The 14751-nt window shown below is 44.6% G+C and overlaps 1 protein-coding gene across 3 annotated transcripts in view; it reads right to left on the bottom strand.

The window, feature by feature from the left end:
* Positions 1 to 11815, bottom strand: part of ATRNL1 (attractin like 1) — a 464000-nt gene extending 452185 nt beyond the window's left edge. Inside the window, exon 1 of one of the 3 annotated variants that reach the window (XM_059661523.1) lies at positions 11037 to 11815. In XM_059661523.1, coding sequence (XP_059517506.1) covers positions 11037 to 11326 — 290 coding nt within the window. In that variant the 5' untranslated portion in view covers positions 11327 to 11815. The remainder of the gene's footprint in view (positions 1 to 11036) is intronic. The other 2 variants (XM_059661521.1, XM_059661522.1) reach the window with 2 other exon arrangements.
* Between the last annotated feature and the right edge of the window lie 2936 nt (positions 11816 to 14751).

Genomic DNA, 14751 nt, shown 5'->3' with positions numbered 1-14751 from the left:
ATACAGAATTTGATTAAGACATTATAAAAAATAAGAAAACTCAATAGTTTTATTATTACAAAGTCTCTGAAACAGTAAATCCTGTTTATCCGTGACTATGGTTTTCGTGCTGGCGTAACCACTCAACAGGGAATAGTCAGGTCCACTCAGGGTTGCCGTTGTATGCCAGCCTCACATGGAGGTCTGTTTTAAAAGTGTTCTTTTAAAAATATATATATTTTATTGATTTCAGAGAAGAAGGGAGAGGGAGAGAGAGATAGAAATATCAATGATGAGGGAGAATCATTGATTGGCTGCCTCCTGCACACCCCAAACTGGGGATCCAGCCCACCACCCGGGCATGTGCCCTGATAGGGAACTGAACCGTGACTTCTTGGTCCATAAGTCAATGCTCAACCACTGAGCCATTCTGGTCAGACTAAAACCATGCTCTTAATTAAAATATTATTTAATAGTTTATTGATTTCTCTTTAAACAAAATGGATAAAGAGGATCTCTGGATTATATCATTGGTATTAACTTCTCCCTGTCTGCACACTTAGCTGGCATTTGTTCATTTCCTTCACAGTATATTCTGCATCCCCTCTCCCAATTCTGCACTCTCTGTCAGAATTCTCCCTCATCATTGATATTTCTATCTCTCTCTCCCTCTCCCTGGTCACATTTTTTTCACTGTACATACACAATGACCATTATTTAGTTTGCATTCCTATAATACAGTGATTCTTACCATGTTGGGATATGAGATCACTTCTGAGAATCTCTTAAAAGCTATACCCTCCTGCCTACAAAAATTCACATAAATAATAATTCATATACAAATTTGAGGATTCACCAACTACTCACAGCCCATCCAGGAACCTGACAGTGGGTGAGTGTCGACCTGTGAACTAGGAGGTCACAGTTCAATTCCCGTTCAAAGCACACGCCTGGGTTGCAAGCTTGATCCCCAGTAGGGGGCATGCAGGAGGCAGCCGATCAATGATTCTCTCATCACTGATGTTTCTCTCTCTCCCTCTCCCTTCCTCACTCTCTAAAAGAAAAAAAATAATAATAATTTTGTTTTAGCCCTAGCCAGTTTGGCCCAGTGGATAGAGCTTCAGCCTGCAGACTGAGGGGTCCTGGCTTCAATTCCAGTCAAGGGCACATGCCAGGTTGCGGGATGATTCTCTCTCTCATCACTGATGTTTCTATCTCTCTATCCCTCTCCCTTCCTCTCTGAAATCAATAAAAATATATTTTAAAATACATATTTTTTTAAATACAAATGAAGCTTGGGATTAAACTTAATACACCAAAACATGGACAATGCTCTTAAATTTTCTATTTTTATGAGACAAAGGGAATCTATTTGAAATTTTCTAATTTACACAGTGCTTTTATTTTCTAAATGCTTATGCTTTACCTAAAAAATGATAGGTATCTCCCTTCCCTGCTGTAGAAGAAGGTAAAATCCCTTCAACCATTCCTGCTTGCACTAAGGGAATATCAGCAAAGAGGAAGCAGCCCTGACCCTCATCACTGGGGGTGCAGCAGCTGCAGACTATGGGGTGGACCATTCATGCCCTGCACTAAGCCAATGACAGCAAACTCAGCTGCCTTTTTCCTCCTAACTAGAGAATGGAGGAAACATCTCAAATTAATTACCTAAGCTTTTCAACGTTAGAAACTAGATTAAGAAAAGCACATTAAAACCAAAGGAAGCAGCAATCAATGAAACTGAAAACTTCAACAACAAAAAATAGCAGGAATCAATGAAACCAAACACAAAGTCTTTGAAAAAAATCAATAACATTAATAAATGTCCCGCCAGACTAAGCAAGAAAGAAAACATAAACTATCAATATCAGAAATGGAAGAAGAAATATCACTAAAGACCCCACAGACTTTGTAAGAATAATAAGGAAATATTATGGGAAATTTTATGCCCATAAGTTTGAAAACTTAGATGAAAAGAAATTCTCTGTAAGACACAATCTCCCAAAACTCACTCAAAAAAAAAAAATAGATAAAATGAATATCCATACACCTATTACATAGTTGCAATCCTTCCCACAAAGAAAATGCCATGCTATAAATATTAAATAAACTGAACTTGTAATTATATATATTTTAAAAACTGAACTTATATTAAGTAAATTGAATTTAAAGTTAAAGAAAATTCTAGGCCTTAAGGGCTTCACTGGTGAATTTTACCAAACACGTAATGAAGAGATAATGCCAATTCTATATAAACTCTTCCAGAAAACTGAACAGGACGGGACCAGCTCATTCTACGAGGCCAGCATTACCCTGACTCTAAAACTGGACAAAGATATTTCCTTCATGAACATATATTTCTAATATCTGGGATTCATCTCAGGAATTAAGGTTGGTATAACATTCAAAAATTAAGTAATATAATACATCATAATAACATGCTTAAAAAAGAAAAAAGATATAATATTAACAGATGCAAAAAGGTTAACAAATTCAATATCCATCCTATATAATAAAAAGCTAACATGCAAACGACCTACGGCAGAATGACTGGTCACTATGACATGCACTGACCACCAAGGGGCAGATGCTCAACGCAGGAGCTGCCCCCTGGTGGTCAGTGCACTCCCACAGGGGGAACTCCGTTCAGCCAGAAGCCCTAAGCCAAGCTCACAGCTGGCGAGTGCAGCGGCTGTAGCAGGAGCCTCTCCCGCCTCCTCGGCAGCGCTAAGGATCCGTCAGGGGATGTCCGACTGACAGCAAAGGCCCACTCCCACAGAGAGACTGCGAGAGGGCACAGGCCGGGCTGAGGGCGCAGGCCAGGCTGAGGGACGCCTCCCCCCCCCCCCCCAGTACATGAATGTCGTGCACCGGGCCTCTAGTCTCTAATAAAACTCCCAGCAAATTAGGAAGAGAAGGGAACTTCCTCAATGTGGCAAAAGGATTTATAAAAAACTTACAGATAACTGACTTTTTATGGTTAGAGATTAAATTTTCCCCTTATATTAGAAATAAGACACAGTTGACCACTCTCACCAGCTGTATACATCATTGTAATTGAGGTTCCAGACAGTGAAATACAGCAAGAAAAATGAAAGGCACCCAGATTGCAAAGAAAGGCTTAAGGGTCTCTTAATTTGCGGAAACATAGTTATCTATCTCAAAATCATAAGGTACCTACAAAAATCTACAATGAGTTCAACAAGATTGAAGGATGCAATATTAACATACAAAAATCAGTTGTATTTCCATGTAACAGCAACAAACAGACATTGAAACTAAAAAAAAAAAAAATGTATATCATTTACAACAGCATCAAAAAAAATGAAATACTTAGGGGAAAATCTGACAAAAAACGTTGTAAGACCTGTTCACTGAACATTTTAAAATACTGCTGAAATTAAAGACCTAAAACTTGGATATACCATGTTCATGTGCCAGAAAACTCAATATTGATAAGGTGTCGACCATCCCTCAAACTGATCCATGGACTCAACACAATCCCAAATGAAATCCCAGCAATGTTTTTCTAGAAATTAACAAGCTGATTTTGAAATTCATATGAGAATACAAAGGAATTAAGTAGCCAAAATAACTGAAAAAGAATTCAAGACTTATAAAGCTACTAGGGGCCCGGTGCACGAAATTCGTGCACTGGGTGTGGGGGGGGGGGGGAGTGTGTCCCTCAGCCCAGTCTGCCCCCTCTCACATACTGGGAGCCCTCAGGCATTGACCCCCATCACCCCCCAATCACTGGCTCTGGCCCCCGCCCAGGCCTGAGGCCTCTGGCCCAGGAATCATGCCTGGGGAGAGGACCCCCATCTCCCTCTGATCGCTTGCTCCACCCCCCACCCAAGTCTGACGCCTCTGACCCAGGCTTCAGGCCTGAGCAAGGGGACCATCATATCCCCCCAATCCCCGGCTCCGCCCCCCGCCCAGGCCTGATGCCTCGGCCAGAGGAGTTGACCCTCATCACCCTCCGATCACCAATCACCGGATCGGCCCCTTGACCAGGCCTGAGGCCTCCGGCAGAGGTGTCAGGCCTGGGCAGGGGACCCCCAGCTCCCCGCGGTTGCAGGCTCCACCCCTGCCCAGGCCTAACGCCTCTGGCCTAGGCGTCCGGCTCGGGCAGCGGGGACCCGCAGCTGCAGCGGCCCCACGATTGTGGGCTCCGCTTTAGGCCCAGGCAAGGGACCCCTAGCTCCCGGGACTGCCAGCTTCGACCGTGCCCAGCTCCCATCGCTGGCTCCACCCCTACTTCCTGCTATCACTGGCCAGGGCGGCAAAGGGGCCTGATTCTCTGATCATGGCTGGGGGGCAGGGCAAAGGCGGCCCCAGGGCTGCCTTTGCCCTGCCCCCCAGCTCTTAGCTCCCCCCTGGGTTTCCGATCACTGTCAGTGGCAGGGGGCCTCTTCCTGCTTTCCCTTTCGCCTCCCTGCATTGTGCCTACATATGCAAATTAACCGCCATCTTGTTGGCAGTTAACTGCCAATCTTAGTTGGCAGTTAATTTGCATATAGCCCTGATTAGCCAATGAAAAGGGTATTGTTGTACGCCAATTACCATTTTTCTCTTTTATTAGATAGGATAATAACCACCAAGATATTATTGTCTTTCTTTTTTTAATCCTCATCCGAGGATATTTTTCCATTGATTTTTAGAGAAAGTGGAAGAGAGAGGGAAAGACAGAGAGAAATATCAATGTGAGAGAAACACATCGATTGATTGCCTCCTGCATGTGCCCCGACCAGGACACAGTCTGGGGGAAGCCTGCAACTGAGGTACATGCCCTTGACTAGAATCAAATCCAGGACCCTCTGGCACAGTCCAACGCTCTCTACACTGAGCCAAACCAACTAGGGCAAGATTTTACTGTCCTGACATACAAATAGACAGAGATAAATGGAAAGAGGAGCCCAGAAATAGACACACAAATATACTAGTATGAAGAACTGATTTCAACAAAGATACAAAGCCACTTTAGCAAAGAAAGAAGAGTCTTTTCAACAAACGGTCCTGAAACAATTTAATATCTATTTGCAGAAACAATGAATTGAGATCCATACCTCTCACCATATGCAGAAATTGACTCAAAATGGACTATAAATCTAAATGTAAAATCTAAAACTACAAAAGTTCCATAAAAAGAAAATATTTGCTTCAGGCAAAGTTTTCTTAGCTCTAACACCAAAAGCACAATCCATAAAAAATGATAAGCTGGAATTCGACAAATTCAAAACTTCTTTTCTTTGAAAACACTGTTAGAAGAATGAAAAGACAAGCCCCAGACTAGGAAAAAATATTTCCCAACAACATATCTGATAAGAAAGTATCCAGAATAGATAAAGAACTCGTAAAAAGAAAAAATGCAAAAAATGTGCAAAAGATTTAAACAGGTACCTCAGCAAAGATCTACAGGTGGCAGGTAAGCACATGACAAGATGCTCAACATAGTCACTAGGGAAGTGAAATTAAAACCACAATGCGATACCATGACATACTTACTGGAACCACAGAAATTTAAAAGACTGACCATACCTAGTGCTGGTGAGGATGTGAATTAACCAGAACATTCATACACCGCTGGTGGAAATGCAAATGAGACAATTACCTTTGAAAATAGTTTGTCAGTTTGTTAAGAAGTTAAACAGGTATCCACCACATGATCCAGCCATTCCACTCAGGTATTTATCCAAGAGAAATGAAAGCATATGTTCATACAAAGACTTCTACTAAGAGCAGCTTTCTACAGAATAGCCCAAAACTGGAAAGATCCATCACCGGGTGAATAATAAACAAATTGTGGTGTATCCATACATTGGAATACTACTCAAGAATTAAAAGGAATACACTGATGATACACCTTTAATGAGTCTCAAAATAAATACGCTGTGTGAAAGAAGCCAGACAAAAGGGAATACATAATGCATGATTCCACTTGTATAAAATTCTAGAAAATGCCAACAAATCTAGCATAGTGACAGAAAGCGGCTTAGTAGTTGCCTGGGGATGGTGAGAAACAGCAGGAAAGAAGGGATTTTGGGTGTAATGGGCATTTTTATAATCTTGATAGTGGTGACAGTTTCAGAGGCACATGTCAAAACTTTTTAAATTATACAGTTTATTGCATGTCAATTATACCTCAAATAGCTCTTATAAATAATTTAAAGGAAAAAATTACAATCGCAATTAAATAATTCATTTGAACGTACTAAAGAGGAAAAACAGTGCTATAAAGGTACGTAACAAGGGGTAACAGAGCTTGAGGAGTCAGAAAAGCCTCCTACAGATACTAGTATAAGCTAAAATTACAGGATGTTTAGTAATCAGCCACAAAAAAAGAGACCAGATAGGAAAGGAGGTTCAGAAAGAAGTAACAGCATGTTTCTCTGAGGCCAAAAGGAATGGGCCCCTTACAAGGACCTTAAAAGACCACTGCAGAAAAAAAGGAAGGCTGAGTCTAATCTGCTACAGCAGCCAAACCAAGCTACAACTTACTTCCTTTATCAATTTAGGATCACAATTTAAATTATTTTAAAATTTCTACGAGGTGGCCCAGGCTGGTGTGGCTCACTTGGTTGGGCACCATCCCATGCACAGTAAGGCTGCTGGTTCAATTCCTTGATCAGGGCACATGCCCAGGTTTCAAGCTGTTTTGCTCTCACATCAGTTTCTCTCTCTCTCTCCCTCTCCATTGTTCTCTCTCTAAAAGTCATTTTTAAAAATTCTACTATATGCTTTTTAATAATCAAAAAAATGCATAAATATAAATTACGTATTATAATTTAGAAATAAAGGAGACCTAGGAACAGGAAATATTCTATTTAATTTTTATAGTTACTGATAGTTTCCATACCATTAATAAAAAGGATTCCAAGGTACACGTCTGTATATAAGTAGCTTAAGAAAAACATTTATACTTTTAGCCCTACTTCTTTTTGCTTATAACAGCAACCTCATTCCTAATATTAAATCTTTGTTTTGTTGTCTCTAGAAATAAATACTTTCATTATAAATGTGTGAAAATCAGTATCCATATTTGACTAACCTATGAGATTAAAAAAGTATCTATATACATTGAACATGCAATAAGATTTAATAGATAAGTTTCTTTAAGAAAATGTTCACTACATGTTTTAATTAAGTTACACTTGCAAATTATTCTCAATATAATGAGATATTTTCCAATCTCAGAGCATTAATTTAGGTTATTTTCTTTGCCTAAGAGAAATCAGAAGTCATAGGTTCCTAAGTCACATTAGCAAGAAAATGTGTAAGTTGGAACACAGAATATAAATTTATATAAATATAAACCTCAACTACTCTACAAAAATAATTCTAAACAACCAGCTTCTAAAAGAGAATGCTGTTTATTCCAATGGATTTGATAGCAAAATCTTTTCTAGCCTAATATACTAAGCTACTCAAGTAAATACAATTTGAATTGGCATATATCATATCCTTGATTACTGTATTTCAAATTGACACCATACTTTCTGATTCTCAGTCCTAAATCTTCCAGGTTTGCTGAAGCTGCAGATCAATGTTCATTTTGTTTTACCTATGTGAGGAATGGCTTATAATTCTGAGTGTTTTATTCTTTTCAAGTGGAAACAGACAGAAGACTGGAATCAATGCTAAGGGAACTGAAGTACCACTTTTGACATCACATTTGCTTCTGCATTTCTCCCCCAACCATCAATCTTCCATTCTAAAGAAGCATTTGAAGAACACTTTATTCCTTCGTCAAATCCCTACAGTGGGGGGGGGGGGGGGGGGGGGGGAGCTTAAGTTACCATGGAACCAGCCAATTAATTTTGACACCTGCTTACCAAGATTGATCATTTCTGATGTCTGTTTGTTTGGGTTGCTATCCCCCAGTTTAGTCAAAGATTTTCAAGATAATTAATGAAGTGAGAATTCCCAGTTAAAGTCTTTCCCACTGTGTTATTACTTCAAGCCACCATCCTCAAATAAACCTTTCTTAGCTTCACATGTACTTTACCAGGAAGAATTCTTTTCTTCTAACTTGAGTCTTCTCTTTAATATTAAATACCACATTTTCTCTACCCCTAACAGTACACACAGCCAAACACAGAGTTATACGAGTTAGCGTTACTCTAATTAATGGCTTGTATTCCACAGAGAAATGAAATGTATTCTACTTATCGATAGAATACAGTTTCCAAGGAAATGAAGAACATTCAATGGTTCGTTCAGGGTTTATGGTTGACTGTATCTGTATTGAAAAAGCTATTCCTCTTTTACTCACTAATGGGTTGTGCTTATGGACACCATCTCTCTGTTATTTAAGCTGGCTTTAACTTCATCTGTGATCTTTCCTACTGTGACAGCATCTGCTGGGGGGACAACGTCTGCTGGTGAGGCTACAGGCTGCTGATCTAGCTGATTCATGAGTCCAATACTATAAACTGTAGACAGGAGCCTCCCAGGACAGTAGCAATTTTATCTTAGACAGATGGAGCGAATCCGCCCACACAAAGGCCAATATCCCTGAATTACACAGGAATCAGGCAATGTTCCTATTTATGTACAAAAAGATGTAAAAAAAAAATGGATATGTCTTTTTTCATTGTTGGCTCCCAGTTCGTATGTTCAAAATCTCTCCTTTAGGTAAAGAGACTGGCTACTATAGTCAGAGCAAAAGTTTAAGGACACTTAAGTAAAAAAGGCTAACTAACCAGCACACTTCAATATGATACCTTTCCTCATCTTGAAACTCTTTTTTAAACTTTATATTATCTCTCCCAAGTTTAAAAAAAAAGTGTATTTTTTTATTTTATTGGATTTTTATTGATTTCAGAGAGGAAGGAAGAAGGAGAGGGAGATAGAAACATCAGTGATGAAAGAGAATCACTGATAGGCTGCCTCCTGCAAGCCCCACACTGGGGATCAAGCCCGAAACCTGAACATGTGCCCTGACCGGTAATCGAACACTAAACCACTGAGCCACACTGGTCAGACAAAGAAGTGTATTTTTTTAAAGTATCTATAATAATAAAAGTGTAATATGCAAATCGACAGAACGGCCGAACAGCAAAAAGACAGCCCGGACAACCATGCTATGATGTGTCAGGCCAGCCGCAATGCGATTGGGGAGGTGAGGGGGCTACATGATTGCCCCAAAGAGGACAGGCTGTGGTGGGTGGGCGGGGTCTCCCTCTGTGGGCCTATCGATCGAGGGGCTCCCAGATTACAAGAGGGTGCTGGGCTGAGGGACCTCCTCCCCCTCCTCCCCCACCCCCAGAGTGCACAAATTTCATACACCAGGCCTCTATTAGTACTAATTTGTTTAAGTGTGAAACTGGGAAACATTTCAACCTATTGCTACACATGAATTTCATAAAATTTCATTTTGAGATTTTACTTCCAAAAGCCTGTCATAAATTAAATAGTAGGATCTACCTAAAATTAAAAAGCACTATTTTTTTAAAAAAAATTCATTTTTACACTGAGTTTTAGGGGCATTGTTTTAATTTGCAAGTGAAAAAAAGAAAAACATACTGGGTTTAGAACTCCCAGGAAATTTTCCTATAATACATTAACAAGCTGAACCATATTCTTACCTTTGTCTTAGAGCCTAAGAGACATTTCACTTAGATTTTGCTATCATCCTATTAGTATTCTACATAATGTAATTTCAGAGCCACAAGCCAGGCAGAAAACTTCATGTTAAACATCTAGAAGGCTAAGAAGATGACTTAATGATTTAACTGCAATGACTTAACAGCTACCCTAATGGCCTCAACTATCTTATTTTCTGCTCCCCCACATTCACCCATTTCTTTTCTTATCAGGCAGGAATGCAGTAAATATCATCCGATAGGGAGAAAGCATCTTTATTGTTTTAATGCAAATTCCTAGGGCCTTGAGTTTCAGAAAAACCAAAGCCGCCTGACCAGTGTGGCTCAGTGGTTGAGCATGAACTATGAACCAGGAGGTCACAGTTCGATTCCCGTCAGGGCATACACCCAAATGTGGGCTCCATCCCAATAAGGGGGCGTGCAGGAGGCAGCCAATCAATGATTCTCTCTCATCACTGATGTTTCTTTCTCTCTCTCTCTCTCTCTCTCTCTCTCTCTCTCTCTCTCTCTCTCCCCCCCCCCCCCCCCAGGGATCCCTCCCTCTCCATTCCTTTCTGAAATCAATAAATATATTGGGGGGGGGGGGAGAAAGACAAACCAAATGCTCCCATACAACAGCTGGCAGTGAAATAACCAGTTAGGAAACCCCACTTTCACCACCACATTAACAAGTCCGGGTATGTCATTCTTCTATCTAACCAAAAATCACTCTCTCATTACTCAATGTAAGACTGTCCTAGCAAATTCAACATAGTGTATTGGCTAACAGTAAACATTCTAGAGTCAAGCTGGCTGATTTGCAATCACGAAGCGGCCCTTCTCCCGCGTCATCCGGGGCAAATTAATTACACTCATTGCCTTGATTTCTCTCTGTAAGTCCATTACATTTCTAGTAACTCGCTGAGTTGCTGGTGAGGAACAAATGAGATCATCCACGCTGGGCGCTGAGAACGGTGTTTGGCATCTAGTGAGCCCATCATCAACTCGACTTAGAGTCATTATTATTACTCAATAAAACATCCGCAGCCGTTACCTCCAGAGAGAGCAATACCATGGGAGGGAGGGGCCGGTCCTGGGAGACCATAACTTTTAACCTTTACGCTTCTGCATCGCTGGAATCGGCCACGGTGCTCAAGTCCTTCATGAGCTACTTTCATAATTTTTGATTTTAAAAAAAAAAAAAATGTGTGTCCTAACAAAATGGTGTTTGGCACTGTCACTGAGCGTGGAAATCTTGGTAAGCAGGGGACCAGAAGTCGCCGCGGACACCTGGCCCATCGGGAAAGCTCCGTGTCCAGAGCGGTCAGTGCTCCGCGCGGGGCCTGGAGGGGGCGGCGGGTGCGCTCCGGGCCCGGGGGACCCCCAGGCCGCAGGGGAGGGGAGGGGAGGGGCGGGGGAGGCCGCGCCGGGCGAGGGGCAGGGCCGAGGTGCGGGGTCCCGCGAGGCACTTACTTGAACCTGCCCTGACAGTGCTGGCACTGGTCGCCCACCCAGCCGGGGTCGCAGAGGCAGGTGGAGTTGACACAGCGGCCGGAGAAGCAGGAGCCGGTCCGGTCGCACGGCTTGGACTGGGACACCTGCGCGTAGAGCGCCAGGTAGAGGAAGCCATAGCACAGCAGCCAGCGGCTCCCGGCCGGCAGCCAGGAGGAGGCGCCCCCGCCGCCGCCCGCCGGCCGAGCCCTCCAGGGCCCCGGGGCCGCCGCCGGCGGGGGGCCCGCGCGGGCCGGGGGTCCGGGCTCCATGGTCCTCGGCGCCCCTGCCCGGCGGGGCTGCTGCGCTCGCGGCCGCGGACAGGGATGCTCCGGAGGCGAATCCGCCCGGAGGAAGCCGTGCCCCTCCCGGTGGCTCTTCACCGGCGCCGGCCCCCGTCCCGCTCCCCCGGCTGGAGGGACAGATCCCCGCCGCGGTCGCCTCCGCTCGGCGCCTTCCAGTCGCGCTCGGGCATCGCCTCTCCGTCTCCTGACCTTGTCCTCAGCGAGCCGAGCCCTCCGCCGCGGCGCCCCGAGCCGGGCCGGGGGCGGGGAGCGGGCGGTGCCGGCAGCGCGGGGCGCTCCGGAGGGGACCGGCGGGAGGGGACCGGCGGGGGAGGGGACCCCGCGCGCGGCCCCGCCTCGCCCGTGGCTCGCGCCAACTGCCTCCGCTGCGAGCCCCGTGCGCCAGGCCGGGCGGGGCCCCTGGAGCCCCGAGGTGGGCGCGTCCAAAGCGGCGAGGGGGGTTCGGGAAGCGGGGACTCAGCCTCGCACCTCCCGGCCAGCGGCCGATGGCCCCTCGGAAGCCATTTCCTCTCTCGTGTCGCTAGGCAGCCACTCGCGCTGCAACCGGAGCCCGGAGGGCGCCGGACCGCCGCCCCCCGCCCCTCGGCTGCCCACGCTCACCCCCGCCGGCCCGGCGCCGTGGTCTCGCCCCGCCTTCGCGAGGATCCGGGACTCCCCCGTGCGCGCCCCCACCCGCCCGACCCGGGAGCCGAAGGGGGCCTGGCCCCCAGGTGTGAGCCGCGTGCCCGCGGCCCCACGCGCCCCCCGAGCCCCCCGCGTCCCACACACGAAAGCTCAGCTCGGGACCAGCTTCGCAGCTTCAGCGAAAAAGAAGCCCTTCGCGTTGCCGGCTGCAGCTGCGAAAGTGCAGCGCGTTTTTCCCCGGCGCTTCCCCTTCCTCCGCCCCATCCCCTGGCCGCTTTCTTCTTCACTTCTTCGCTTTTTGTTTTTTTCTTAAAAAGTCCAACTACACACAAAGAGCTGCGCGCGTGTGCAGCAGGCAAAAGTCTTAAAGGCACCGCGGTCCGACCACGTTGTGGGGTCCGCAAGAGCTCGGAGGGGCTGGGGTTGGGCACCGGAGGACCGCGGAGTCAGGTCCGCCGAGGGACCTGCCCAAGGGGGAGCAATGTCCTCCGCCGAAATAATGACTCCCCCGCCCCCAAGATCCGCCTGGTTCAGCCCCCCGCAACCCCCCACCTTGCCAACGTTGCCTCGGAATCCCAGGTTTCGCCCTTTCTGCTCGTCAGTGTTTCCTCCTCCATCTGGGACAGTATTATTCTGCCTTGAAAAATATTGCAACATCGTGGCTTTTTTTTTCTTTTTTTTTTAAAGAAAAGTAGAAAGGATGCCCAAAATGAGCCGTTTTCCTTCCAAAGCGACAATCTTCCCTCCTTTCGATGACTTTCCAAGATTTGATGGCGTTCACTGACATGTTTGCTTTGTACTTCTGAGCCCTCTCTACACGGGCTATGGGAAGGAACCCTGGAGAAAGGGCCCCCCTACAGACCGCAGCCCCGTGTCCTCGAGTTTCAGCAAGGTTACTGGATCCCCTCCAAAGAAGAGCAGGCGGGATGAAAAGGAGTTTGGAATCTGCCAGAGGCATTTCTGACAGCAAATGGAGAAGAGTTTTAGTTGTAACCACACAGTCAAAATATTATTGTGAAAATTCAACGCGTGTTTATTTGGGGCATAATGTGCCCACGTCATCTCTTTTCATCTCTATTATCCCCACTTTGCAGATGAAATCCTCCATTAACCCCATTTTACAGATGAGGATAGAGACTTGGGGAGGTTGAAAGGTTTATCGATGGCAAATGAGTCAGCAGTGAACCAAGCTTTAAACCAGTGGTTCTCAACCTTCCTAATACCGTGACCCTTTAATACAGTTCCTCATGTGGTGGCGACCCCCAACCATAAAATTATTTTCATTGCTACTTCATAACTGAAATTTTGCTACTGTTATGAATCGTAATGTAAATATCTGATATGCAGGATATATTTTCATTGTTACAAATTGAACATAAAGCATAGTGATTAATCACAAAAACAATATGTAATTATATATGTGTTTTCCGATGGTTTTAGGCGACCCCTGTGAAAGGGTCGTTCGACCCCCACAGGTTAAGAACTGCTGCTTTAAACGCAAGTCCTCTGACTTCTGTGCTTTTACCCAGTATCTAGGCTGTTTCTATTAGCAGATGCTTTGAATAAATTCAAAAATTTGAAAATACTTCAGCAATGACTTGAAGAAAAGAAAGGTCCATAAAGAGGTGGCTCCTTGGAAAGTAGAAAAAGAAAAACCGTGATTTTTATTTAATTAACAACAAAAAAATGACAGTTCTCCCATAAAACCAGTATTTGAAATGTCATCCTCAAACCTTAAAACTTAGGACAGCCCCTTCTTCCTTCCACACATTTTCTATATCAAGATGATCCTTAGAGACTACTCAGGGATGGGGGAAGAAGGGAAAAGAACATTCTGCATTAAAAGGCCCGGCTGGTGTGGTTCAGTGGTTGAGCATCGACATATGAACCAGGAGGTCACTCTTCGATTCCGGTTGGGGCACGTGCCCGGGTTGCGGCTCGATCCCCCATGTGGGGTGTACAGGAGGCAGCCGATCAATGATTCTTGCTCATCACTGCTGTTTTTATCTCTCCCTTCCTCTCTGAAATCAATAAAAATACACTTTTTAAAAATAAGGGGAAAAAATAAAAAGAGGATATTCTCCTGGATCACACCTTTTAATTTTCATGACTTATCTAAAACTCTTTCTAGTATTAGCCATCCATATACAATCTCTGCTGCCTTCTCCATTCGTCCCCCGTGCCAGCCAGAGTTTAAAGGCGGCCACGTCTTTCTCACACCTAATGTAGCGTTGCTTTTGATGTAGACATGTGGGAAGTATCCAAGCCCTTAAAACCATCACTGAGTGTGAAGGCAATTCAAATGGGACTGTGCAGCCCCTTTAACAAGAGAGATCACTGCTCAGCCACGTCCTGACTGCAGCCTATATTCCAGCTAAGGATCTGCCCATTAAGACATATCTCTGAATCTTGTAACCGCTAGAATCAGCTCAGTACTTCACGTTACATTGAAGAACATGCAGCCTCACAGTTGACCGTATTAAATTTATACAAAATTATTCTCGTTGAGATCTCACAGGGTTTCCACTTGCCCTGTGTCCTACTTTGCTTTGAAATTCTTTTAGTCAACATTTACTGAGAAACTATTATGAATTTAAGCAAGAGAAAACAAAGATGAATATGACTGGAGTCATACCCCTGGGTAGGCTTATCTTCTATGAGGCTTACTAGATTGCAAGTCCCTTAGACATGGGAGTGCCGCATATTTTACAGATGTAGACACAGAAAACTTAAATGATTTACAATGGTCGCACAAAAACTCAGTGATA

Source organism: Myotis daubentonii, chromosome 13, assembly GCF_963259705.1.
Source record: "Myotis daubentonii chromosome 13, mMyoDau2.1, whole genome shotgun sequence".
NCBI classification, from domain to species: domain Eukaryota; kingdom Metazoa; phylum Chordata; class Mammalia; order Chiroptera; family Vespertilionidae; genus Myotis; species Myotis daubentonii.
Note: the sequence above shows the minus strand (reverse complement) of the source record. Positions and strands in the feature narration are given on the sequence as shown.